We start from the raw sequence: 25,949 nt of genomic DNA, 5'->3' as shown, positions 1-25,949 counted from the left end.
CGCCTGCTAGCCGCGATTGTTCAGAGCCGAAAGGGGAAAGAAATCCCATTTACAGCGCTGCTATCTCCTGCAGCTCTGTACGGGGGAAACTCGGCTGTCCCTCAGAGCGGCACGTAATGCGTGGCCTCTCATTGGCTGATGCCTATGAGAGGCGGGGATGAGTGCTGATCGATGTCCTATGGCGATTAGGATGGCACAGGGAGGTGAGAGGGAGGGAGGAGGGTAGCGCACAGGTACTCATGGGCCAAATATAATGCAAAGTGGGGAAACTACTTGCGGGCCAAATTTAAAAGCAGGCCAGAGTTTGGCATGCATGTCTTAGATGGTGTCATCTGAAGATAGAGCAGGGCAGCTCCCATATCTCTTCCCACCATCCGGTATATTTAACTCTGTTGGAAATACTGCAGCAATTTCTTGCGTTGGAATTTTTTTTTACCAAATATCTCTTGAGACTGACCTGAATCCACCACTAGGTGGCAACCTCTCAGCCCACTTCCTCTACCGGCGGAGGTGCACTTTAACAATTGCAGTAACCAGATTATATAAGCACTCTGCGCAGATGTCATCTTCAAAACCCACGTTGATTCCGTTACCGCTTAACGACAAGATAAATATCCGGCAGAACGGAGGCGTAGCAACGCCGTGACACTGATCAATGGAAAGGGAAAGCCTCCGCAGGGAAAATCCTCCCCAAAAACCGCCATTATCAGACGGAGATAATCCGTCAGTGTCAGCCGGATGTCCCGTTTGATAAATCAGCAGGCTACGCGGAATATGCGATTTATAAAAATAATTTATCTGGCTCATTAAGGACTAACCTTTACCGTCATTACGTAACGCCGACGCCGGAAAGGTCGCCTCTGCTGAGCTAAGGGGGAACTCCGGAGTAACTAAGAAAAAAAAAGCAGAACACATCTGCTGGTTCTTTTCGCATCAGGAGAAAATTGGTACTTCAGCAGTAGCTCTGGGACAAGATTTTGGGTGCTGCGTTTTTTGTGTGCATATTTGGGGAGGGGAATAGATTACTGTTCAGCAGGGCTGCCATTAGGGCAGTACAAGCATTACTGCTGTATGGGGCCCATAGACAGTCGGGGGCCCAAACAGTGGCAGTGCAACGCAGGCCCCAGCTGGCAATCGCTCATCGGGTCTCTATTGCAGGTACCAGACACAGCAGCATGAAACTCCACCCTCACTACGTCTACACTCCACTGGGGCTGATGGCGAAGAGGTCAAAGGTGAGCATGCAAAGCAGTGCCACACACCGCTGCTGCACCACAAGCCCTGTGAGTCCTGTAGCGACGCTGCAGGCGGAAATAAAGTGTGACGCTGAATACGCAACTCGCGACGAGGTGAATATTCAGCCAGCGGTGGGTATGCCCGATGTCACACAATAGGCGCGAACAACACTTCAAGAGATCGCGGTACTTTTGGCAGGAGTCATCCGGCTCTTAAAAATCCAGTGCGATGGTGGTCATCACTGCACGACGCTAAATGACATGTGATCGCGTGCCTGAACCAACGCCGCTAGATTGCAGAAACGAAATTGAGGGGACACCTAATGAGATATTGGGGGTTGGGGGGAGAACCTGATGAAATATGGAGGGAGGAGGAATGAGGAGGCACAGTAGGGTAAGCCCATTATGAGGCCCAGAAAATTCAGATGGCGACCCTGGTCTTCGGCATTCAGTAGGAGGTAATGGGACATAGACGACCAAGGCCAATATTCTTTGTAACATGCTTTTGGGGAAAGTTTAACAACATTTCCCAGTGTTCCTATTTAAATAACTTAGGCCCCTCCCCCACTCGTGTTTCTGTGCAATGCAGGAGGCCGTAGCAACACACAGCACTTGCCTTGCAATTCTCCCGGATGCAGCGCAGATCGCATTCATTTATAAGGGATGGGATCACACTGTGTTTGCGCACAACTGCATGCAACCTTGCGTTGCGTTACCACGCTGAAAATAAAATACATGGGTGGAAAGATCAGACAGTGCAGTCTATCATACAACTGATGAAAACATGATCAGCAATGCGCAGTCTATCATACCACCGATGAGAAAACAATCAGCAATGCGCAGTCTATCATACCACCGATGAGAAAACAATCAGCAATGCGCAGTCTATCATACCACCGATGAGAAAACAATCAGCAATGCGCAGTCTATCATACCACCGATGAGAAAACAATCAGCAATGCGCAGTCTATCATACCACCGATGAGAAAACGAGCAGCAATGCGCAGTCTATCTTGTCACTGATGAAAACACGATCAGCAATGCACAGTCTATCATACTACCGATGAGAAAACGAGCAGCAATGCGCAGTCTATCTTGTCACTGATGAAAACACGATCAGCAATGCGCAAACGTGAAATGGGCCTAACTGTTACTAAAGAACCTGAACTAAAAACAATTCTTACAGAAAGCACAGTTAGGGCTGGGAACCACTATGCGCGCTTTATTATTAATATTTAGTATTTCTATAACCCGACATTTTCCGCATCGCTGTACAGAGTATATTGTCTTGTCGCTAACTGTCCCCTCAGCGCTTACAATCTAATCCCCACCATAGTCACATGTCTATGTATGTATTCTGTAGTGTATGTATCGTAGTCTAGAGCACATTTAGGGGAAGCCAGTTAACTAATCTGTATGTTTTTGTGATGTGGGAGGAAACCTGGGTGCCCGGGGGAAACCCATACATACATGGAGAGAACATACAAACTCAGTGCAGATAGTGCCCTGGCTGGGGATTGAACTGGGGACCCAGCGCTGCAAGGCAAGAGAGTTAACCACTAACGCCACTGTGCTGCTCCAGGGCTTTGGCAGCGCTTGGTGATCGCTGACAATCTGCAAGGCACTTGAATCCCGGTGAGGGTGGTCCCACTGCAGCAATTTGGTAGTAACCATGGCCAAATTGTGATTGCTTTGGAAAATCACAGCCCTTCTGCTATTATGCAAATAACGTGCGATTTGCGCTTTTCCGCAAAGTGTCCATAGTGTGTCCCAGCGCTTACACTTATAATGAAAGCAGTCTCCTTACCTATCCAGCACTCCAGGCGGGCACAGGGCGTGGTTTTCACCACATCCGGAGGGTCCACCCCAACGTTGAGACACAACACGAGAGCCACGCTAACCGTCTTCATCTGGAAAGAGAAGAGAAGATAGGCGATGAGATGTGTGTGTTCTACAGACACGGCAGAGAAACCAAGGCATGACTAACTGTCAGACCTCTACAAGGGATACGACAGCGACAAACAACTCCATGTGGTAAATATAATTACAGTACTGAACAAATAGAAATAAAATCTCCCCCCCCCTCTCCCAAGCCAGGAGACCTGATGCAGACCCACAGCTGTGAGGGAAACCCAAATGGGACCCTCAGAACCCTGGACTCCAATAAGAGCAAGGAATAGGGGTGGTCATATGGTCTCCTTGAGAAAAACAAAGAATTTAAAGGTGAATCTAAATGGCCAACTTGAAATGAACCAAAGGTGAGTGCAATATGGAGGCTGCCATATTTCTTTCCTGTTAAGCAAAACCACCTAATGCCTAACCCTGAACCCCTCCCTCATAAGTGCCTAACAAGAACCCACCTCCCCATAAGTGCCTCAGGAGAACCTCCCTTCCACCTAATACATTACTTCCCCCCCCCCCCCCCCATGCCAATAAACCATCCCCACCATCTTCTGCCTAACCCTAACACCCCCCCCCCCCCCCAAGTGCCTAACAAGAACCGCCATCACCTGATCCCTAGACCTAAACACCTTCCCCCCACAGTGTCTCTTCAAAAGGGAGGAGGGGAATTCATAATGTCCGTATATTATCCAAAATAGGAGGCTTTATGCTATGTGCATGCCGAGATAAGCTTGTTACTGTGACTAAAAAGCACTGCTTAGTTCTTGAAGCCAGGCAAAGACCCCCAGACCAGTTTAAAAAAAATGGGGGACCTATAGGGACCTATTTTAGATTTTTTTTTTAAAAAAAGTGTGTTTCCATATATTTTTGGGGCACAATTTTTTTGTAAATTTTCAGATGTTACAACCTGCTTTAAAGAGGAACTCCAGTGAGAAGAATGTCATAAAAAATGCTTCAGTTTTACAATAACTATGTATAAATGATTTAGTCAGTTTTTCCCATTGTAAAATCTTTTAAATCCCTGATTTACATTCTGACATGTATCACATGGTGACATTTTTACTGCTGGCAGGTGATGTAGCTGCTGATTGCTGTTTTGGCAGTTGGAAACAGCTGTTTCCCACAATTCAACAAGGCTTACAGACAGGAAACTGCCAGGAGTACCACGGTCCTCAGAGTTTCTTGTGGGAGGGGTTTCACCACAATATCAGTCATACAGAGCCCCCTGATGATCAGTTTGTGAAAAGGAATAGATTTCTCATGTAAAAGGGGTATCAGCTACTGATTGGGATGAAGTTCAAGTCTTGGTTGGAGCTTCTCTTTAAGGAGTCTTGGCTATCCAGCTCCAAAGATTTGTATGCTCCTACATCCTACGTTAGCACAAGTAACTGTATGAGGTTTGGGGTGAGCGGCGGAGCACCGTAAGTCAAGTCTCACCATGGATTTAAGAGAGAATACCTTGTTCGCAGACACGCAAGGCTACAGAAACAAATCTATGGTTTGACCTCTTGCTAGCGAGAGTTCTGAAATCCTTGGAACCGGCCCTTACAAGATAATGGAAGGCACGCACATAAATAAACACCTTGAAGAAGATGTAAGAAGAAGGAACCTGGAGGAGAGGAGACCGCTGGGGATGAAGAGGTCATGCTAAGAAACTGATTGGAAAGCGTGAGGTGCACACATCTCCCACAATAAGCTGCAGAGTATTGGGCAACCTCGTGAGGAACTCAGCAAACAAAATATCTTCACTGGATGACATATGAAACAGAAGGGAATATGGAGGCATGTGTGGATCAGCCATGTTCTGTTACCCCAGCTAGACCAACGTGTCTGTGCACTGCAGGCAATGTGTTCCTTCAGTGCGACTCCCAGGAGGCAACTTCCTGATTGGTCAATCTGCAAATGGTCTCGTGTGTCCACCGAATGATCAGTGAGGCAGACGTGTGCAAGGGCAGCAAAGATACAATGTCTAGGGTTCATACAGTGGACTTCCCCCAAGCAATTCAAACCACAAACCATACAAATCACTTAGTTTTCCACAAAACTGACTTTGTGTAAAAAGGCCCATATACTGATCGATTTCATCCATCAATCGTTCGATTCTATAGAATCGATCAGAAATCGATTCTATAAAATCTATTGATCATTTTGAGACCGATATTGATCAATTTCAATAGATTTGATCTGACATGATGGAAAATCTAGGCAGCAGATCGATGGCCCGTAGAGTTGCATTGGATCTTATGTTCCAATAATGCATTTAGATCGATTTCCAATAGATCTCATTCTGTTCCTAGTGTGTGGCGCACATCAGATAGATTCCTGTCAGATTCCACTTGACAGGCATCTGATAGAAATCTATCTGATAGTCGAATCTGCTGCAAATCTATAAGTGTATGGCCATCTTAAGGCCTAAGGTGGCCATACATTAAGCGATAGCCACCAGAATGCCCATCAGATTGATCAGAAAGGGGTCTGTTGCCTGTCCACACACTGCAGACAGATTTCCAATAGATTTAAGCATGATATGCATTGGAAATTGATATAGTGCCACTCACTGCCTGCAGGGCCAACCCCACATGTAATGTGTTGTAGAGTGTGAGCTCCTCTGAGGAGTCAGTGACATGACTATGTACTCTATAAAGTACTGCAGAAGATGCCAGTGCTGTATACATACATAATAATATGGTACTACATAATGCTATGACTATGGTAAAGATTAAATTGTGAGCTCCTCTGAGGACAGTCAGTGACATGACTATGTACTCTATAAAGTGCTGCAGAAGATGTCAGTGCTATATAAATACATAATAATAATAATATGGTAGTACATAATACAATGACTATGGTAAAGATTAAATTGTGAGCTCCTCTGAGGACAGTCAGTGACATGACTATGTACTCTCTAATGTGCTGCACAAGATGTCAGTGCTATATAAACACATACTAATAATATGGTAGGACATTAGGATATGACTATGGTAGGATTAGATTGTGAGCTCCTCTGAGGACAGTTAGTGCCATGACTATGTACTCTGTAAAGTGCTGCAGAAGATGTCAGTGCTATATAATTGCATACTAATAATATGGTAGGACATTAGGCTATGATTATGGTAGGATTAGATTGTGAGCTCCTCTGAGGACAGTCAGTGACATGACTGTACTCTGTAGTGTGCTGTAGAAGATGTCAGTGCTATATAAACACATACTAATAATATGGTAGGACATTAGGATATGACTATGGCTGGGATTAGATTGTGAGCTCCTCTGAGGACAGTCAGTGACATGACTATGTACTCCATAAAGTGTTGGGATCTCAATTTAAGTCCCCTAAACCTATGAAGCCGCCCACTACGTCTTTACCACCAAACTGATGACAATCCTAATTTTATCATGTGTGACATGTGTGGGGTGAATGTTGAGAAAGAAAGATTGCAGATGAAACACATTATAAATGGAAACTGGTATTGTAAAGCTAGCCGGAGGGCGAATGGGAACCCCCAGTAAGCTCACTGGGCAGCCGCTGGGCTCACTTCAGTGCAGATGTGACGGAGGTGTAGAGTTGCCAGAGAAGCGCTCGGGCTGCCAGTCTTACCCGGCCCTCATTAGGATTCTCGGCAGATACATCGGGATAAACACTCGCAGCCAAACAGGAGAGCCGCCCATGTATAATGTATGAGGAATCAAACAACTTAAACAGCAAAGAGATGCAGCCAGCGAGGCCTCATTACCCAAACGCCGCGACTAAACCTATACCCGAGGTCCACGGACTGCGCTGACCGATCCGCCCAACCACAACCAATTCCTGGGATTAGGAAGAGATGCTGGAAAGTAAAATGTTTAATGAGGACTACATGTTTTTTTTTATCTTTGGCTTTTTTTTTTTTAAATCAGGATTAGTTATTAACAGGCTTTTTAAAACGTTTTAATGATAAAATTTCAAAGATCACAGACAAATGTTTCATTAAAATTATTATTATGCACACAGATATTGAACCGAGGCTTCCGCAGCCAAATCAGCCTGTCTTGAAGTTCTTCAAAACCCGGGGGAATTACACACTGGGAGATGTCCCTGGTGGAGAGACGGGCTTTGATGGGTTATTTCAGGTCCATGAAGTGGTACCTGAGAGAATACTTGACGGATGCCCTTGGATCATTGGACCTGGAATGATGCTGATGGAGCTTTGGGAAGATATATTAGAGGTCTTAGGCCTCATACACACATCAGACTATAAGTCTTTGGAAAATGAAAGATCACAGACCAATCTTACCACCCTTCATGTAGTATGAGAGCCATACCTTCACAGTCTTTTCTATGGAGCTGAACTCCCCATCAGAAAAAAAATCTTTGCAAGATGCTGCACACACAGATGCTGTACAGACACAAAAGATCAGTATCTGCAAAAGATCTGTTCCTGCCAAAAATCCATTCCTGCAAATTGCATTCATAGTCTATGAGATCTGCAGATCATCATACACACCTTGTTTAACATTCATCTGCAGATCAGACAATCATCTGCAGATCTGAAAATCCATCCTGGTGGATCTGATCTGCAGATGAATGTCTGTTAAACAAGGTGTGTATGATGATCTGCAGATATCATAGACTATGAATGCATTTTGGAGGAACGGATCTTTTGCAGGAACAGATCTTTTGCAGATACTGATCTTTTGAATGTGTGCAGCATCTTGCAAATATTTATGTCTGATGGGGAGTTCAGCTCAATAGAATAGACTGTATAGAGTATGGCTCTCATACTACATGGAAGGGGGTAACATTGGTCTGTGATCTTTCATTTTCCAAAGACTATAGTCTGATGTGTGTATGAGCCTTTAGAGTGGGGCCCATCTTGAGGAGACAACTTGATATTTTTGGTCTAGACCAGTGATCCTCAAACTAAGGCCCGCATTAGTTGGCAAACTAATGCCAACAGCAATGTAGAAAAAACAGGAATGGTAGAATGGAGAATAGTAATGAAGAAAGTTGTAGAGAGGATTAGAGTGAAATTATTAGGATAGAAAGGAAGAAGATTCCTGGTTTCGGATATGGATGTGACAAACAGCGATAGTAGCAATGTTGTTAGGGTTTAAGAGATATGGAACAGTATTCAAAAAAAAAAAAAAATGTTGTATAAAGTTTTGAGTAGTTCTGGATACTGTGGATGTGGCTGCTGATTCCTGGATTGCATCATCCTGCTGTTCTGACTGCAAGGGAGAAGGGCACAGACTTAATCTCTGCAAGGCATGGGCTGGAAAAACTGCCGTTTCAGCCTACAAGGCCCTTTCAGAGATTAATGTCTGCTGCAAACTTAGATATAGAGACTCCTAATGGATGAGAGCACGGTTGCAAACAAGAAGAGGATCAAGGGAGACTTGTTAAGTTTCTGCAGCATTCAGAGGCTTCCCACAAGTATCTAGCTTTCTTACTTTACATTCCTCAGGGCCTGAGCCCACTAACGCAGTTGTGTCCGCTTTTCAGCATCTGTAACATTGATGTGTTGATGAAAAGCTGTCAAACTGCGCACAACTGCATTAGTGGGCTCAAGCCCTTACAGTTATGCTTACGCCACCAATTCACTTTACAGCTTAGATTAACCCAAATTCTAATAGCAATCAGGATGCTAAACGAACAGTCACAATAGAAACAAAGTGGTGGGCAGAATTCCTGATTCATTGGCCTAATAGTCTTTCCCCTTTAGTACCTCTTTTCCACTCCTCTCTGGATTCAGCTAGTGGTCTTGCTCCTTCATATAGGACAGTGCAGTCCAACTGGAGGCCCGCAGGCCACACTCACTTGCCTAGACTATTATTTGTGTCAGTCCCCCTCCTCTGGCAGGCCCAACTCTTGTTCATGCTTGGCTCCACCCCCGAAACCCGGGATATTGATGATCTGCCCCCTCCAACCGAACAGTCCGGCGCTAGCCACCCCCCACGAAGTTGGACAGCACTGATATAGGACAACCAAAGCAGGAAGAACAAATCAGACTACATGTCCCAGCCCCCCTGCATTACAGCAGGAAAGGCACAAACAGAAGGAGGTGTGACTGGTGGTTTCACAGGAAGTAGTTGTGGAGCCTCTGTAAGACCTCAATCTCCTCACAGGAAATTACATAAACCTCGTGAGCCTGTATGGATAGGTGCACAGCTGCAGCCAAGCAGCACTTCCCAATGGGAGTGCAGCTTCTGAAATTAATACTTTAATACTATTCCAATTGACAAGATTGACAAGATTGCTTTGAGAGTCTGACAGATTAGATTTTAAATTTTTATTGGCCTTTAAACTACATAACTTTTTACGTTCTTGCTGGTATCCTTTCGGAACAGTAAAACGCCCAGAGATGCCTCTGTAAGTGGGTTTGACAGACTTAAAAATATGTTGTGCGGATCTCCGGTGAGGGGTGTAAACTAATAAAGTCAGAAACGCAATAGCGGACAGAGTGCGGCAGCCCTTGACAGGCGGAAACTTTCAGGACGGGCCAGATTTACGGCTCAATACTCCATGACCTGACAGGCGGAGTGTGTCTGTTAACGCTCCAACTGGCACCGCCAATAATTCCCGGCCCTCTGCCCACTTCTACATTTGTCATGGACAAAAATGGCCGCCGTGATATGTGGCCGTGTCAAGGCAGCGCGGTTGTTTGCGAAGTCGTCTCTCTAATACAATTCTTTACTACTTTTTTTTCCCCTCCTGTAGTCTGAACACAAGACGTGTGCGGGAAAAATCAAGAGCTGCAATGCGGAGGAACAGATCCATAATATATAAACAGTTCAGCTGTCTGGCCTCACCGCGTTCACCAGCACCGAGTAAACTGCTTATGCTAAACACGCTGCATCCCGTGCCGATTAACGTGTTACAGGAATCAGATCGCACGGAGCTCAGCCAGGCCGGGCTGACATCCATCAGCTGATTACTACAGGTCATCGCTTTAATTACATTCTGCCAGCGTGGATCTGTAAAAGGAAATAAGTCAGTTTAAAGAGGAACTGTAACCAAGGATTGAACGTCATCCCAATCAGTAGCTGATACCCCCTTTCCCATGAGAAATCTTTACCTTTTCTATAATAGAGCATCAGGGGGATCTGTATGGCTGATATTGTGGTGAAACCCCCTCCCACAGTGTGATGTCATGACCATGGTCCTGACAGTTTTCTGTCTGTGAACCTCATTGCATTGTGGGAAATAACGGCTTTTTCCAGCTGCCAAGAAACCAGCATCTCCCTCTGTGCATAGAACTCTCAGTAACGAACATTCCGTACAGATCACCTGGCAGGACTAAAGATGTCACCACCAGTGATACATTTCAGAATGTAAATCAGGGAGATGAGAGATTTTACAATAGGCTAACAATGACTAAATAATCTATAAATGAATATTGTTAATAAAATAAGCAATTTTATTCATCGTCAGTTTCACTACAGGTGCTCTTTAAAGTGAATGAGAACCGCATTTTTAAAAAAATGAAGCAAATACTTACCTAAGGAGAGGGAAGGCTCTGGGTCGTATAGAGCCTTCCGTCTCCTCTCTCAGTGCCCTCTATCCTGCGCTGGCTCCCTCTACCCCCCCCCCCCCCCCCAATTCCAATCCCCCGCCAAAAGGGTATTTGGAAGTCTTCGGGAGCAGTGTCCTCCTGAACACGTGCGGCTCCGTACTGCACAGGCGTGGGCGTGCAAGAGAGTGTGCTTGCGCAGGCGCAGTACAGGGCCGCCCTTCTTCAGGAGCACTCGGGCTCCCTGAAGACTTCTGAAGCCTCCTTCGGCCGGGTAAAGCAGCATTTGACTAAATTAGTCCAATACTGCTACCGGGCGAGCCAGCACTGGAACGAGGGGACCAGGAGAGGAGAGCCCTACACAAATCACATCTGGCCTGCACTATCTGTAGAACAGCTAATGAGCACTTCTTAATCTGCAGCAGTTCAGGAAGGGATTTGCACTTTTCTTAACTGTAGTGTAGCTCTAGAAATCCACGCTAAACTGCCGCTATTACATAGGCTTTGGAAAGTTTCTTACTATCATGCACAACTGTTCATCTGCTGGTTAGAACCGTTTTTTTTAAAAAAAACTGTCGGTAATGCTTTGATAAATCTGGCCCAGTGTGTTTTAAAGTCCCACTTCGCTGCTGGAACAACTTCTGGCCTCCTCTAGTGTCCGCTGTCACGCTACAAGCGGCTGCCCGCCTGCCGACGGCTCATGGATTTCCGAATGACACATGCGCCCACCCAATTTCCACTATAGCTGGATACAGAACACTGCAGGGGTTAAAAAAAACAGGTGAACTATAACAGAAGTTGTATTATATCTGGGTTTACTTTACCAGGCACTGCTCCCATTTATTTTATTTAAGTATTTACACAGCGCCGACATCTCACACAGCGCTGTACAGAGTATATATTGTCTTGTCACTAACGGTCCCTCAGAGGAGCTCACAATCTAATCCCTACCATAGTCCTTTGTCTATGTATGTATCGTGTAGTGCATGCATCTTAGTCTAGGGCCAATTTAGGCGGAAGTCAATTAACCACTTGACCACCAGGGATTTTTTCAGTGATCGGTGCTGCGTGGGCTCTTCAGCCCGCAGCACCGATCAGGAGTGCAGCAGGGCGATCAGACTACCCCCCCTTTTTCCCCACTAGGGGGATGTCCTGCTGGGGGGGGGGGGGTCGGCGGCTCTCCGGCTGTTCATGGAGACACCCTCCGTGAAGTGACATGGAAAGGCCGCTCCATGGAAACCCTCAGACAACCAGTTTACGCCAATCGGCGTTAGCTGGTCGTCAAGAGGTTAACTTATCTGTATGTTTTTGGGATGTGGGAGGAAGTCAGTGTGCCCGGAGGAAACCCACGCAGACACGGGGAGAACATACAAACTCCTTGCAGATGTTGACCTGGCTGGGAATCGAACTGGGGACCCAGCGCTGCAAGGCAAGAGCGCTAACCACTACCCCACCATGCCGCCCATAAACTTATAATGGTGCTTGGCTGGGACCTGGACATTTAGTTTCCTATACACAAAGTGCCCCCTGGGGATTTGGGGGGTCTAAAGCCCTCGTTTTGCGGCGAGGATGCGGCAATTTACTTCTGCTGAGACTCTGAAGTGAATTACAAGGAAAAAAATAGCAAAATGTATTCGCTTCAGAGTCTCTCTAAACAATATCAGTTACCTGGCAGCCCTGCTGATCTATTTGGCTGCAGTAGTGGCTGAATGACACGAGAAACAAGCATGCAGCTAATCAGTTAGATCTGACAATAATGTCAGAACCACCTGATCTGCTGCATGCTTGTTCAGGGGCTGTGGCTAAAAGTATTAGAGGGAGAGGATCAGCAGGACAGCCAGGCAACTGGTATTGCTTAAAAAAGAAAATATGGCAGCCTCCATATCTCTCTCCCTTGAGTTGCACTTCAAAGTTATTTTCCTGGTTTCAGCACCAGAAACACTTCCAATATGTTTATGTTGCTGTATATTGGTATGTAGCCCCGCCCTCCCAGTAATGTCATGGCCTAGGCCAGGGGTCAGCAACCCGCGGCTCCAGAGCCGCATGCGGCTCTTTTTCACCATTGCCGCGGCTCCGGTAGTTTGTGTCAGTGGCCGCGGCACACGTGTGAGGTTTGCTGCTGCTGGCCGGCAGCCTATCAGACAGGCCGCCAGACCGGTGCAGTGCAGGGCTTCGGGCGGACATTTTTTTGGGGTCAGATCTGCTGAAGGATTGTGCACATTGGGGTTAGATCTGCTGAAGGAATGTGCATATTGGGGTCAGATCTGCTGAAGGATTTGTGTATATGGGGGTTATATCTGCTAACAATTTGTGCATATTGGGGTCATATCTGCTAATGATTTGTGCATATTGGGGTCATATCTGCTAACGATTTGTGCATATTGGGGTCATATCTGCTAACGATTTGTGCATATTGGGGTCATATCTGCTAACGATTTGTGCATATTGGGGTCATATCTGCTAACGATTTGTGCATATTGGGGTCATATCTGCTAACGATTTGTGCATATTGGGGTCATATCTGCTAGCGATTTGTGCATATTGGGGTCATATCTGCTAATGATTTGTGCATATTGGGGTCATATCTGCTAACGATTTGTGCATATTGGGGTCATATCTGCTACCATTTGTGCATATTGGGGTTATATCTGCTAACAATTTGTGCATATTGGGGTCATATCTTATCCTGTATATAGCATTAAGGTAAGAAACAATATATGCAGTGTTAGATTTGTTTTATAATGGTTTTGCGGCTCCCAGTTTTTTTCTCTTTTCGGAAACGGGTCCAAGTGGCTCTTTATGTCTTAAAGGTTGCAGACCCCTGGCCTAGGCTGTTTAGCTAAGCAGAAATCTTCTCCCAGAGCATTCTAGGAGATCAGGTATATGTTGCAGTGGCCTCGGATATCTCAGTATGTCACCACCAGGGATACATTTCAGAATTTAAATTTAGGGAGAGGAAAGATTTTACCATGGGCAAACACTGACTAAATCGTTTAGAAGTGAAATCTGTAAACAAAAACAAAAAAGCAAATTCATTCATTATGTTATTTAAACTACAGTTCCTATTAAAATCACTCACACAGGGATTTCCAGGATTTATCAGGCATAGGTGATAAGAAGTAAAGGAGTAAATGTTCTCCCCAGAATTTTTTTCCAGCCGGGTGCCTTGAAAAAGTAGCCAGATGGGGCACAACAGGGGAATGCAGGGCCGATGTAACTGTTTACAGCACAGGAGGAGGAGGAGGAGGCAATGACAGCCGAGTGCTCACCAAAATTAGTCGGGTGGAGCATCCGGCTGGGAGGGGAAGGGGGGGGATGACACTGCCACCCTGAGGTGAATTGAGAAATATTGCTGCGACTAAAAGCAGTGATGGGCTCATGAGGACTAAGCATTCAAATTTGTGCTCAATTGCCACATGTGTGCGGCAGGGAAATAAGGGGTTATTTACCCATAAGTCTGTGGTATATCGTGCGTTTCTATTGGACGCGTTGCAAGTCTCACTACACGCACTTCCCGGAAGGAGGAATGCCTGACTACAAGAAGTATTTACAGAGGAAAGCAGCATGCAGGTCAGGCCGGGAGGGAGGGCACTCATACAGCAATGCTCAGTCAATAATGCGTATGAGGCGGCCTCGGATGCCACGTGACAGGAGCGGCACTCTGGCAATCCTGAAGGAGCTCAGGCCGCATGCTCTCCCACCTTCGCCTGTTTATTAGGAGACGCTATAATGAATCTAGGTCAGAACAATTATTTCGGCTTCAGCGCGCACGGCTTTTCCTTCCCCGGAGCTTCCTGCTGGTGTCGATGTCTAAACAATCTCTAGTATCTCCTCTAATAACAACTCCATAAAGATCATATCATTCCTTCCCCCTCTCTTCAGACTTGTTCAGCTTTATTCTCACTACGAGGAATAATTCAGCTCCCCGTCACAAATCGCCGATCGCTGAGTGGTCATCCTACGAGAAGGGTCAATCAGCCCAGAAGCGACATTTCTGTGTCAGGCGGAGCAAGCCTAGACTGCAACCTCCTCTGCCTGATCTCGTGTATGACACGTTCTGGTCATCACAATCGTTACAGGAACCGTATATAAATGGGTGGAGAGACTAGTGGCCACGCAACACATGCTTGGCTGAAGTCGGCCGACGCAGCCAATGACGACCGCCTCAGCCAATAATCAAGCATGTGTACGGCAGCCACTGACCCGCCCAGCTCATAGACTTGTTTCAGTTCACCCAAGTACTTTGAGGAGGCCACTGTCCCGCGTGACATCACACATGCACGCCTCTCCATCATCCCTCCACCCCCTCATATAGCAAAAGTTTGGGTCTGTAGTGACCGGCCCAGCAATGTCACCATCCCAGACTAGCAACACATCACAGGTGCATATGCACCTTTACAGTTCCTGAAATAACGGGATCAATGAATGTTGGAACAGCTGTGAGGATGTGTCAACACTGTGCTGATGCTCAACTCAGGATAAGTTGTGGTCCAAGGTCTTGTTCACATGCGCACCGTTGTGGATCTGGTCCACTAATGCTGCTGCTACCACGCTCACTTAGGTCCACTCCAGGGGACAGGCACTGGTCTACAGATAAGAGCCCACCAGGTCCACTGCAGGGGGCAGGCATTGGTCTACAGATCAGAGCCCGCCAGGTCCGCTGCAGGGGACAGGCACTGGTCTACAGATCAGAGCCCGCCAGCTCCACTGCAGGGGAAAGGCACTGGTCTACAGATCAGAGCCTGCCAAGTCCACTGCAGGGGACAGGCACTGGTCTACAGGTCAGAGCCCGCCAAGTCCACTGCAGGGGACAGGCACGGGTCTACAGATCAGAGGCCACCAGGTCCACTGCAGGGGACAGGCACTGGTCTACAGGTCAGAGCCCGCCAGAAGCATGGAACTTCCTACTGAATTGCAAGAGAAAATGGGAATCCTCTCTCCTTCAAAGAGGAAAAACAGTGCGATCAGTCAAGATGATATAGAACTATGAATCTCTCAGTGACTCGTTGGGATGGATCGAGTCCGCCACACATGCTAGATTGTACCCCTCTCAGTTCCATAGCAACAGAACATGTCACTAGGCTTTATGCTGGATCCACACGATGCGTTCGCGCACTCGATTTCTAGCTCGATTCCCGTCGATTCGTTTATTTCCAACATGTCCGATTTGGATTTCGATGGATCGTTAGGTCGATTTGGCATACTTTGCATGCGAATCGACCTAACGATCCATCGAAATCCAAATCGGACATGATGGAAATAAACGAATCGATGGGAATCGAGCGGGAAATCGAGTGCGCGAACGCACCGTGTGGTTCCAGCATTAGACTAGAGATGCGTCTATACAGCACTCAGCCCTGAATTGCCACCCGAGAGATCAACTCCTGACCACTGCGAGCGACAGTACACGTGTGCATGGGTGCGTATGTTCCCGTCGCATTTGATTTAGGCGCTGGGAGAAGCAGTTCTACCTGAGCAAAATGTTCTGCGGAAATATAAATCTGCACGTAATTTGTGGTCTGGCAATTGCCAGCATCCTAATTACATAGATTTAAAGTGGACCTAAACTCTTGCACAGAACAGAACGAAAATAGAGAAATGCACCTTGTATGTATTTTGAGAGTTTAGACTAATCTAATTCCCCCTCGTCTGTGTCTAATCAGAAGTTATAATTGGATGCTTCACCTGTGTCAGCTGTCCGCCAAGGCAGCACATCTGAAAGCACAGGATGGTAACAATATATCTGATTCCATGAAAGCAGGAAGTAGACGAATTGCAAATTTACAGCAGCATTTGTATCAGCTGTAACATGTTTTCCTATGCGGTTGCTTCTCTATTAAAGTAGAGAAGAAATTCTGAGTTAAGGTCTGCTGTAAAGAGTACTTGTAGTGAAAAAAAATCTCAGGAGTTTACCAAAAGCTTGGTGACCGCAAATAGATCAATCGATGAATTGAAATAAAGTTACCAAATTAAGTGGAAGTGGGGCATCAACCTCTTTTTTGCCTGCCATAAAGTCCAGGGCGGAGACAGCAGCCAATTGGCGGCATTCTCAGTCCCGGCAGGACCATACTGCTAACACCGCCGACACGAGCGGATTTAAAGAGTAACTGTCAGGCTGCAAAAGCTCATTTCTGATCAGCGCTCTCCTGGTTCGGCCTGTGAGTTTAGGTGGATGTCCTAGTCTTCGTAGGTTTACAGTTGTGCCATACTCCTTCCATTTCTGAATGATCGCTGGAACAGGGCTCCATGGGATGTTCAAGGCTTTGGAAATCTTTTTATAGCCTAAGCCTGCTTTAAAGAGTAACTGTCAGGCTGCAAAAGCTAATTTAAACCTCTATTCTCCTGTGTTAAACAGTTTAGAAGGAAGCCAAAAAGGCAATACTGAAGTTAAAAATCACTCTTGCTTTTGATGTGTGCTGAACAGCAAGGCTGTTATTCCCAAGCTCTTAAAAGGACGAGAGGCTGCATAACATACTGCAAAGCATTCTGGGGCTGCTTCTCCCCACCTTGGGTCCTCCCCTCGGCTGCTAGTGAGAAGTTACAGGCTCATGTTACAACAGCATGTAACTCACAGCACTGAAAAATCTCCAGGCAGAGTATACTGCATGAGTCCGCTATTGTTCCTAGCCACATGGCTAATTAATATTCACTGCACAGTAGTGTTGTCCATTAGGATCTTTTTTGTGAGTCGAATCATCAGGAAGCAGGGAGGACATGACAACACAATTGGCTTCATAGGAGACAGACAAACATGGAACCTGCCATGAGCTGTCAGGAGCATCATTCTCTGCAAATACTATATAAAAATTCGGTGAAATCCAAACGTGGACAGTGAAATGCATATGTAATGTAAGCACAGCCAATATTTAACTACTGATATATATGTTTTTTTTCTCTGAGCCCTTATACATAACAGCTCCTCTTTAACCACTTGCCGACCTGGGGTGATTTGCCTGATCTGTGCTGCGTGGGCTCTCCAGCCCGCAGCACAGATCAGTATTATGCCAGGGCGATCAGACTTCCCCCATTTTTTCCCCACTAGGGGGATGTCCTGCCGGGGGGGTCTGATCGCCGCCGGCCATCTGCGTTTTGCGGGGGGGGGGGGGGCTCCTCAAAGCCCCCCTCCGCAGCCATTTCCGCCCTCTGCCTCCTTACCTCCCTCCCTCTCTCCGTAATGCGCAGGACGGAGTTCCGTCCTGCGCATTGAAGGATAGGCTTCCGCCTATCAGATGCCGGCGAACCCCGACCAATCAGAGGCCGGGGATCGCCGATCTGCCCTACGGCGCTGCTGCGCATTTCTTCCCCGCGTGTTTACATTTTGCCGGCGAGCCGCGATCGGCAGCTCTCCGGCTGTTCACGGAGACACCCTCCGTGAACTGACATCGAAAGGCCGCTCGATCGAGCGGCCGTTTCCATGGTAACCCGCAGACGACCAGTTTACGCCGATCGGCGTTAGCTGGTCGTCAAGAGGTTAAAAGAAAAAAAATCCAGTGAAAATAATGTTAAAAAAAAAAAAGTGCTTCATTTTTACAATAATTATGTATAACGGATTTTGTCAGTGTTTGCCTATTGTAAAATCTTTCCTCTGCCTGATTTACATTCTGACATTTATCCCATGGTGACATCTTTACTGCTGGCAGGTGATGTCAGTGGAAGGAGATGCTGCTTGCTTTTTTGGCAGTTGGAAACAGCTGTAAAAAGCTGTTATTTCCCACAATGCAATTTGGTTCACAGACGGCAAACTGTCAGGACCATGGTCCTGAAATAACACAGTGGGAGGGGTTTCCCCACAATATCAGCCATACAGACCTCCTGATGATCTGTCTGAGAAAAGGAAAAGATTTCTCGTGGGAAAGAGGGTATCAGCTACTGATTGGGATGAAGTTAAATTCTTGGTTACGGTTTCTCTTTAACTGCCAAGCTCTCTCTGTCCCCAAATTCTGCACTATCATTTCACAGCTCTGCAGAACAAGCCTACTTCATATTAAATTTAATTAGAGGGATTTAAGGCATTAAAAGTGTGTGAAAGGCAGTTAATTATGGCGTGCGAGGGAGGCAGCAGCCCCGCGCGATACGGGAGGTATATTCCTGAATATAGATAGCACATTAGCAAGCAAAACAAACTGCTTGACTGCTCATCTGAAGAAAGTTACACATTCCCTAATAAGAATTTATAAGTAGCTCTGGTCACAGTGCCGGGACAGGATCGCTTCCAAGCAGTCAGGCTGGAATGAAATAGCGTATTGTTATAAAACTGGCGGTACCAGTGCCCTCTCTCCTCCAGCATGAAACAAACATCCGCCAACTGCACAACGCGTACGTGATTTCCATGCGTTGCGTGGCTGATCCCATTCACTGAAGTGAATGGGTCAACCGCATGTTTTTCCAAAAAATGCACGCAGCATGCGTTTGCGCATCGCACTGCTACGCAACGCATGTAATGTGAACATCAGACTCTTCTGATGTTCCTGCTTGTCTGCCTCCGCATGCGTTGCCGAAATACGGACAGCAAGGCGTCTAATGTCAACGAGGCCTAAGGCTATAATCAAACTGGTAAGATGAATAGTTACCCCCAAGACTATTGGGACTAGGAGTATCAACCCGAATAGATTGCGAGGGAGCGAGGACACGGACGCGCAAGCGCAGTGCTTTTCCAACTTTAAAGTCTGAAATTGCAGAAGTGAGCGGGAGGCAGGGCTGGAGCATCGGTGAGTGGCTGCACGGGCACAGGACGTCTGTGGGGGACCATTAGAAGCCCCGGGTAAGTTCTTCCCCCTACTCCTACAGTATTCCTTTAAAGCCACACAAATAAAGGTTGGGGTGAGCCAAAAGATAGTGATGATTCTGTTAGTTATACTGTAGTGAAAATCTTTTGCATTTATAAATTGTTTTTGGATTGTGGAAGAGCTCATATGAATCCTTATGGGGAAATTTGCTCTAACATAAGAGTGCTTTGGATTGCCTTCGATTGCTTTGGATTACCAGCGTGTTTCCGGAACAAACTATGCACACAAAGCAAGGTTCAGCTGTAAATCTATCAGCCTTCATATTCCTCTCACTGCAGGTGTAATATAGCCCAAGTTATTCCTACTCCATGCTTGATCTAATGACATCACATAATGCATTCCTCTTAACATGCAAATACTCTGATGATACCTCATGTTATAATGACCCTAAAAGCTCCCAGCCGCCAAAACTCAAGCCCCAGAAAGCCTTCTTAAGACATCCCTCTGGCTTCCTTCACAGCATAAGACAGCTTAAAAAATAAGGAGAGATTTAACTTTGGCTTGTAGAACAAGATTGGAACAAGCTGCTAGCAAGTTAGATTTATGTCTGAGCATCCCCAGTCTGTAGGCATGCCAAGAATCCTGAGTGCCAGGCTCGCTAGAGAGGAAAGATTGTGGAGAGAAAGGGCTCACTAGGAAAGGGAAGAGTGCGGAGAGAAAAGGCTCGCTAGGAGAGGAAAGAGTGTGGAGAGAAAAGGCTCGAGAGGAGAGGAAAAAGAGTGCGGAGAGAAAAGGCTCGCTAGGAGAGGAAAGAGTGCGGAGAGAAAAGGCTCGCTAGGAGAGGAAAGAGTGTGGAGAGAAAAGGCTCGAGAGGAGAGGAAAGAGTGCGGAGAGAAAAGGCTCGCTAGGAGAGGAAAGAGTTTGGAGAGAAAAGGCTCGCTGGGAAAGGAAAGATTGTGGAGAGAAAAGGCTCGCTAGGAAAGGAAAAAGAGTGCAGAAAGAAAAGGCTCGCTAGGCGAGGAAAGAGTGCGGAGAGAAAAGGCTCACTAGGCGAGGAAAGAGTGCAGAGAGAAAAGGCTTGCTAGGCGATGAAAGTTTGGCGAGAAAAGGCTCGCTAGGAGAGGAAAGAGTGCGGAGAGAAAAGGCTCGCTAGGAGAGCAAAGAGTGCGGAGAGAAAAGGCTCGCTAGGAGAGGAAAGAGTGCGGAGAGAAAAGGCTCGCTAGGAGAGGAAAGAGTGCAGAGAGAAAAGGCTCGCTAGGAGAGGAAAGAGTGCGGAGAGAAAAGGCTCGCTAGGAGAGGAAAGAGTGCGGAGAGAAAAGGCTCGCTAGGAGAGGAAAGAGTGCGGAGAGAAAAGGCTCGCTAGGAGAGGAAAGAGTGCGGAGAGAAAAGGCTCGCTAGGAGAGGAAAGAGTGCGGAGAGAAAAGGCTCGCTAGGAGAGGAAAGAGTGCGGAGAGAAAAGGCTCGCTAGGAGAGGAAAGAGTGCGGAGAGAAAAGGCTCGCTAGGAGAGGAAAGAGTGCGGAGAGAAAAGACTCGCTAGGAGAGGAAAGAGTGCGGAGAGAAAAGGCTCGCTAGGAGAGGAAAGAGTGCGGAGAGAAAAGACTCGCTAGGAGAGGAAAGAGTGCGGAGAGAAAAGGCTCGCTAGGAGAGGAAAGAGTGCAGAGAGAAAAGGCTCGCTAGGAGAGGAAAGAGTGCGGAGAGAAAAGGCTCGCTAGGAGAGGAAAGAGTGCGGAGAGAAAAGGCTCGCTAGGAGAGGAAAGAGTGCGGAGAGAAAAGGCTCGCTAGGAGAGGAAAGAGTGCGGAGAGAAAAGGCTCGCTAGGAGAGGAAAGAGTGCGGAGAGAAAAGGCTCACTAGGCGAGGAAAGAGTGCAGAGAGAAAAGGCTCGCTAGGAGAGGAAAGAGTGCGGAGAGAAAAGGCTCGCTAGGCGAGGAAAGAGTGCGGAGAGAAAAGGCTCACTAGGCGAGGAGAGAGTGCAGAGAGAAAAGGCTTGCCAGGCGAGGAAAGAGTTTGGCGAGAAAAGGCTCGCTAGGAGAGGAAAGAGTGCGGAGAGAAAAGGCTCGCTAGGAGAGTAAAGAGTGCAGAGAGAAAAGGCTCGCTAGGAGAGGAAAGAGTGCGGAGAGAAAAGACTCGCTAGGAGAGGAAAGAGTTTGGCGAGAAAAGGCTCGCTAGGAGAGGAAAGAGTTTGGCGAGAAAAGGCTCGCTAGGAGAGGAAAGAGTGCAGAGAGAAAAGGCTCGCTAGGAGAGGAAAGAGTGCGGAGAGAAAAGGCTCGCTAGGAGAGGAAAGAGTGCGGAGAGAAAAGGCTCGCTAGGAGAGGAAAGAGTGCGGAGAGAAAAGGCTCGCTAGGAGAGGAAAGAGTGCGGAGAGAAAAGACTCGCTAGGAGAGGAAAGAGTGCGGAGAGAAAAGGCTCGCTAGGAGAGGAAAGAGTGCGGAGAGAAAAGGCTCGCTAGGAGAGGAAAGAGTGCGGAGAGAAAAGACTCGCTAGGAGAGGAAAGAGTGCGGAGAGAAAAGGCTCGCTAGGAGAGGAAAGAGTGCAGAGAGAAAAGGCTCGCTAGGAGAGGAAAGAGTGCGGAGAGAAAAGGCTCGCTAGGAGAGGAAAGAGTGCGGAGAGAAAAGGCTCGCTAGGAGAGGAAAGAGTGCGGAGAGAAAAGGCTCGCTAGGAGAGGAAAGAGTGCGGAGAGAAAAGACTCGCTAGGAGAGGAAAGAGTGCGGAGAGAAAAGACTCGCTAGGAGAGGAAAGAGTGCAGAAAGAAAAGGCTCGCTAGGAGAGGAAAGATTGTGGAGAGAAAAGGCTCGCTAGGCGAGGAAAGAGTGCGGAGAGAAAAGGCTCGCTAGGAAAGGAAAAAGAGTGCAGAAAGAAAAGGCTCGCTAGGCGAGGAAAGAGTGCGGAGAGAAAAGGCTCGCTAGGAGAGGAAAGAGTGCGGAGAGAAAAGGCTCGCTAGGCGAGGAAAGAGTGCGGAGAGAAAAGGCTCGCTAGGAAAGGAAAAAGAGTGCAGAAAGAAAAGGCTCGCTAGGCGAGGAAAGAGTGCAGAGAGAAAAGGCTCGCTAGGAGAGGAAAGAGTGCGGAGAGAAAAGGCTCGCTAGGCGAGGAAAGAGTGCGGAGAGAAAAGGCTCGCTAGGCGAGGAAAGAGTGCGGAGAGAAAAGGCTCGCTAGGAGAGGAGAGAGTGCAGAGAGAAAAGGCTTGCCAGGCGAGGAAAGAGTTTGGCGAGAAAAGGCTCGCTAGGAGAGGAAAGAGTGCGGAGAGAAAAGGCTCGCTAGGAGAGTAAAGAGTGCGGCGAGAAAAGGCTCGAGAGGAGAGGAAAGAGTGCAGAGAGGAAAGGATATTAACATTCTTCCACCCCCTCAGGTGTGATTCTACATTTCTATTCCACAGGATCCCGCCTCCTCCACCACTCAGCATTAAAAGGTGGGCGCATTCTACGGGAGACATAATGCATACTGATGGGGCTTTTAAATCCTACCTAAGCCCCAAATTAAACAAGGGGCGATCCTCCAGGCACCCGATTAGTGTAAATGAGAAGTATTCATTACAGCGTTGAACTTGTCAAACAGAGGAAAACCCACTGTGTGGCAGAGCCTGTGCACCTATACGGACAGGTTTAAAGGACACCTGAAAAGGAACCAAACAATTTTTATTCATGGTTTCTAATAGCTTTAGGAGCTACCAATTCAATCTACCCACCCCTGAAGCTGATGAAAGCTTTTGTTTGCTCTCTGCTTATGTGTGCAATAAAATAATTACATCAGCCCTTATCTGCCTGAAACTTCTGTGGTTGGGCAGGCGTCGGAAATAGGCTAATAAAGGCCTCTGCTAAACTTTTAAATGTAAAAAAAAAAAAAAAAAAAAAAAATTTAATTTTTATTTTATTTTATTTTTATTAATGATCCACACTGTTGGCATGTTAGATATGCTATTGAGATGTCCTGGATGCTAAAAATGGCGCTTGGTTCACTTGAAGCAAGAGAGGATATGAAGGTTTCCATACTACTTTTCTTTTAAACAATACTAGGTACCTGGCCGTCCTGCTGATCATCTGCCGCTAATACTTTACATAGACCTCTAACAATTATGCAGATCAGGTGTTTCTGAAATTGTCAGATCTGACAAGATTAGCTGCATGCTTGTTTCTGGTGTCTAATTCAGACACTACTGCAGCCAAATAGATCAGCAAGGCTGCCAGGCAACTGGGATTGCAAAAAGAAATAAATTATGGCAGCTTCCATATCACTCTCACTTCAGGTGTCCTTTAAGATCTCAATTGCCTGGCTAGTTACCCTGTGAGCAGATTGAGGTCTTACAGTTGCTCACTGCCAACTTCCTGTGACTAAAAGTCCCACCTCCTCACAGAGACCCATGGCATATCCTTCATTTCACTTCTATACATTGTTTATATTCACTTTTCCTTGTCTGTTGTTAGAACATGACTAGTTTAATCTGAGATTGGGTTTTAAAGAGTATCTCTAAACAAGAAACACTTCTTTATGACCGGCCACTGCTCTATTGCAACACATTTCACTTGTAATGATGTGGCCCACATACCTATAATGATTGGTTATTAATCTGGTCAACTGCTCTTCATTCAAATGAGGAGGGGCTGCGTGTACAGCCAACAGGTAGCCACTGCATCTGTTAAGGCTGGGATAGGGGTGGGGTTTCCAGGCTGCTGCACACTGGCCTCCGGGTGGAGCTTATGAGCTATGGCTCATTTGGCCTTTTTTACACTTGTGTCAGTGCCCATGTCAGAGATGGGACGTGGACACTTCTACGCAGCTAAATCCCTTTATTCGTATCATGCAGGGCTGTGGGGATGTCGTATGCGATTTTCCACCACTTGTGAATTCAGAAGCAGCCTATTGAGTTCCCTGACCTTAGTGGGTTGCCAAAGAACCATCTGCAAAATCATAACGAAAATTCACAGCCAACTTTTATTCATAAGCTCAGCTTTAAGTCACGGCGCCCGCTGCACTTTCCTCATCGCACATTTATATTCACAGCTATTTCAAAAGGAAAGAAAAAAAAGAAGTCCTCCAACACGACTGCAGGCCAAAACCACCCCGAGATGTGTTTCCAAGCATAAAAATGAAACATGCATGGTGTGCGGGTGAACTCACCTACTAACAATGAGAAATATCAGAACACAGACCTATTCACAGCCGGCAGGAATAAAGGCCTTGTAGGAGTTATGTGGGGGAATCCTCAATTAGCTGCATGTCGGAGAAAAAAATATATATAACTACCTCAATTTATCAGAAATGAGTTATAATGTAGATTCTGGGCTCAAGAATGATCCTCCAGATGGCAGATATTAGCATTTAGCCCGGCATTTGTGGGGTTTACTTCTCGCCCAATTGTAGCCTGGCCGAGATTGGCTCTGTGTGGGGATGCATTGTGTGGTAACGGATAGATCATCTACTGCCTTACCTACCGTGTTGTTTTTAGTGTTAAAGAGAAACTCCAACCTAGAATTGAACTTTATCCCAATCAGTAGCTGATACCCCCTTTTACATGAGAAATATAATGATTTTCACAAACAGACCATCAGGGGGCGTTGTACGACTGATATTGTGGTGAAACCCCTCCCACAAGAAGCTCTGGGTACCGCGGTACTCTGGGCAAACTGCCACAATGTAACAATGTTCACAGACAGGAAATGGCTGTTTACAGCTGTCTGTAACAGCCAGAACAGCTAGAAACAGCTACTTAACCTGCCCACAGTAACAATGTCACCATGTAATAAATGTCAGAATGTGAATCTGGGAGAGGAAAGATTTTACAATAAGCAAACACTGACTAAATCATTTATACATAATTATTGTAAAAATGAAGCACTTTTTTTTTTATTACATTATTTTCACTGGAGTTCCTCTTTAAAGGGAACCTAAACAGAGGGATATGGATGTTTCCTTTTAATCAATACCGGTTGCCTGGCAGCCCTGATCTCTGGCTGAAGTAGTGGCTGAATCCTACACCTGAAACAAGCATGCAGCTAATCCAGTCTGACTTCAGTCAGAGCACCTGATCTGCATGCTTGTTCAGGGGCTGTGGCTGAAAGCATTGGAAACACAGGATCAGCAGGAGAGTCAGGCAACTGGTATTATTCTAAAAGGAAAAATCCATATCCTCAGTTTCGGTTCCCTTTATAGTGAACCGAGCACCTTTTTTTTAGCACCCAGTGTATCTCAATAGCACATTAAACATGCATGCCCACAATGTGGCTCATTATATAAAAAATTTACTTTTTACATTTAAAAGTTTAGCATAGGCATTTATCATCCTACTTCCAGGCTTGCTGACCACAGAAATTTCAGGCAGATAAGGACTGATGTCATTTTTTTATTGCACACAATAGCAAGAAGCTTTCATCAGCGAGGAAGAGGAGAGGAGAGGGGGGGGGGGGGGGGGGTTGTGTACTGTGCTTCAAAGAATTTAGGGGAGTCACACCTTCACTGTGGATAAATAATGGGCAGCTAGAAGGGGAGGAGGGGAACATGGCAGCTCCTATAGTGATTTGAGACCAGGAAAAAAAAGTAGCGTTAGGTTAGGTTACCTTTACCTGTAAGATTTAGGAGAAATGTGATATGGCTTCCATCTTTACTGGT

At 46.5% G+C, this 25,949-nt stretch overlaps 1 protein-coding gene across 2 annotated transcripts in view; it reads right to left on the bottom strand.

Moving 5' to 3' along the window:
- Nucleotides 1-25,949, bottom strand: part of RPTOR (regulatory associated protein of MTOR complex 1) — a 411,258-nt gene that overhangs the window by 324,828 nt on the left and 60,481 nt on the right. For both annotated transcript variants that reach the window (XM_068263876.1, XM_068263877.1), the window contains exon 2: nt 3,043-3,145. In XM_068263876.1, coding sequence (XP_068119977.1) covers nt 3,043-3,145 — 103 coding nt within the window. The remainder of the gene's footprint in view (nt 1-3,042; nt 3,146-25,949) is intronic.

This window comes from Hyperolius riggenbachi, chromosome 12 (genome assembly GCF_040937935.1).
Source record: "Hyperolius riggenbachi isolate aHypRig1 chromosome 12, aHypRig1.pri, whole genome shotgun sequence".
NCBI lineage: Eukaryota > Metazoa > Chordata > Amphibia > Anura > Hyperoliidae > Hyperolius > Hyperolius riggenbachi.
This window is presented reverse-complemented; position numbering and strand designations above follow the sequence as displayed.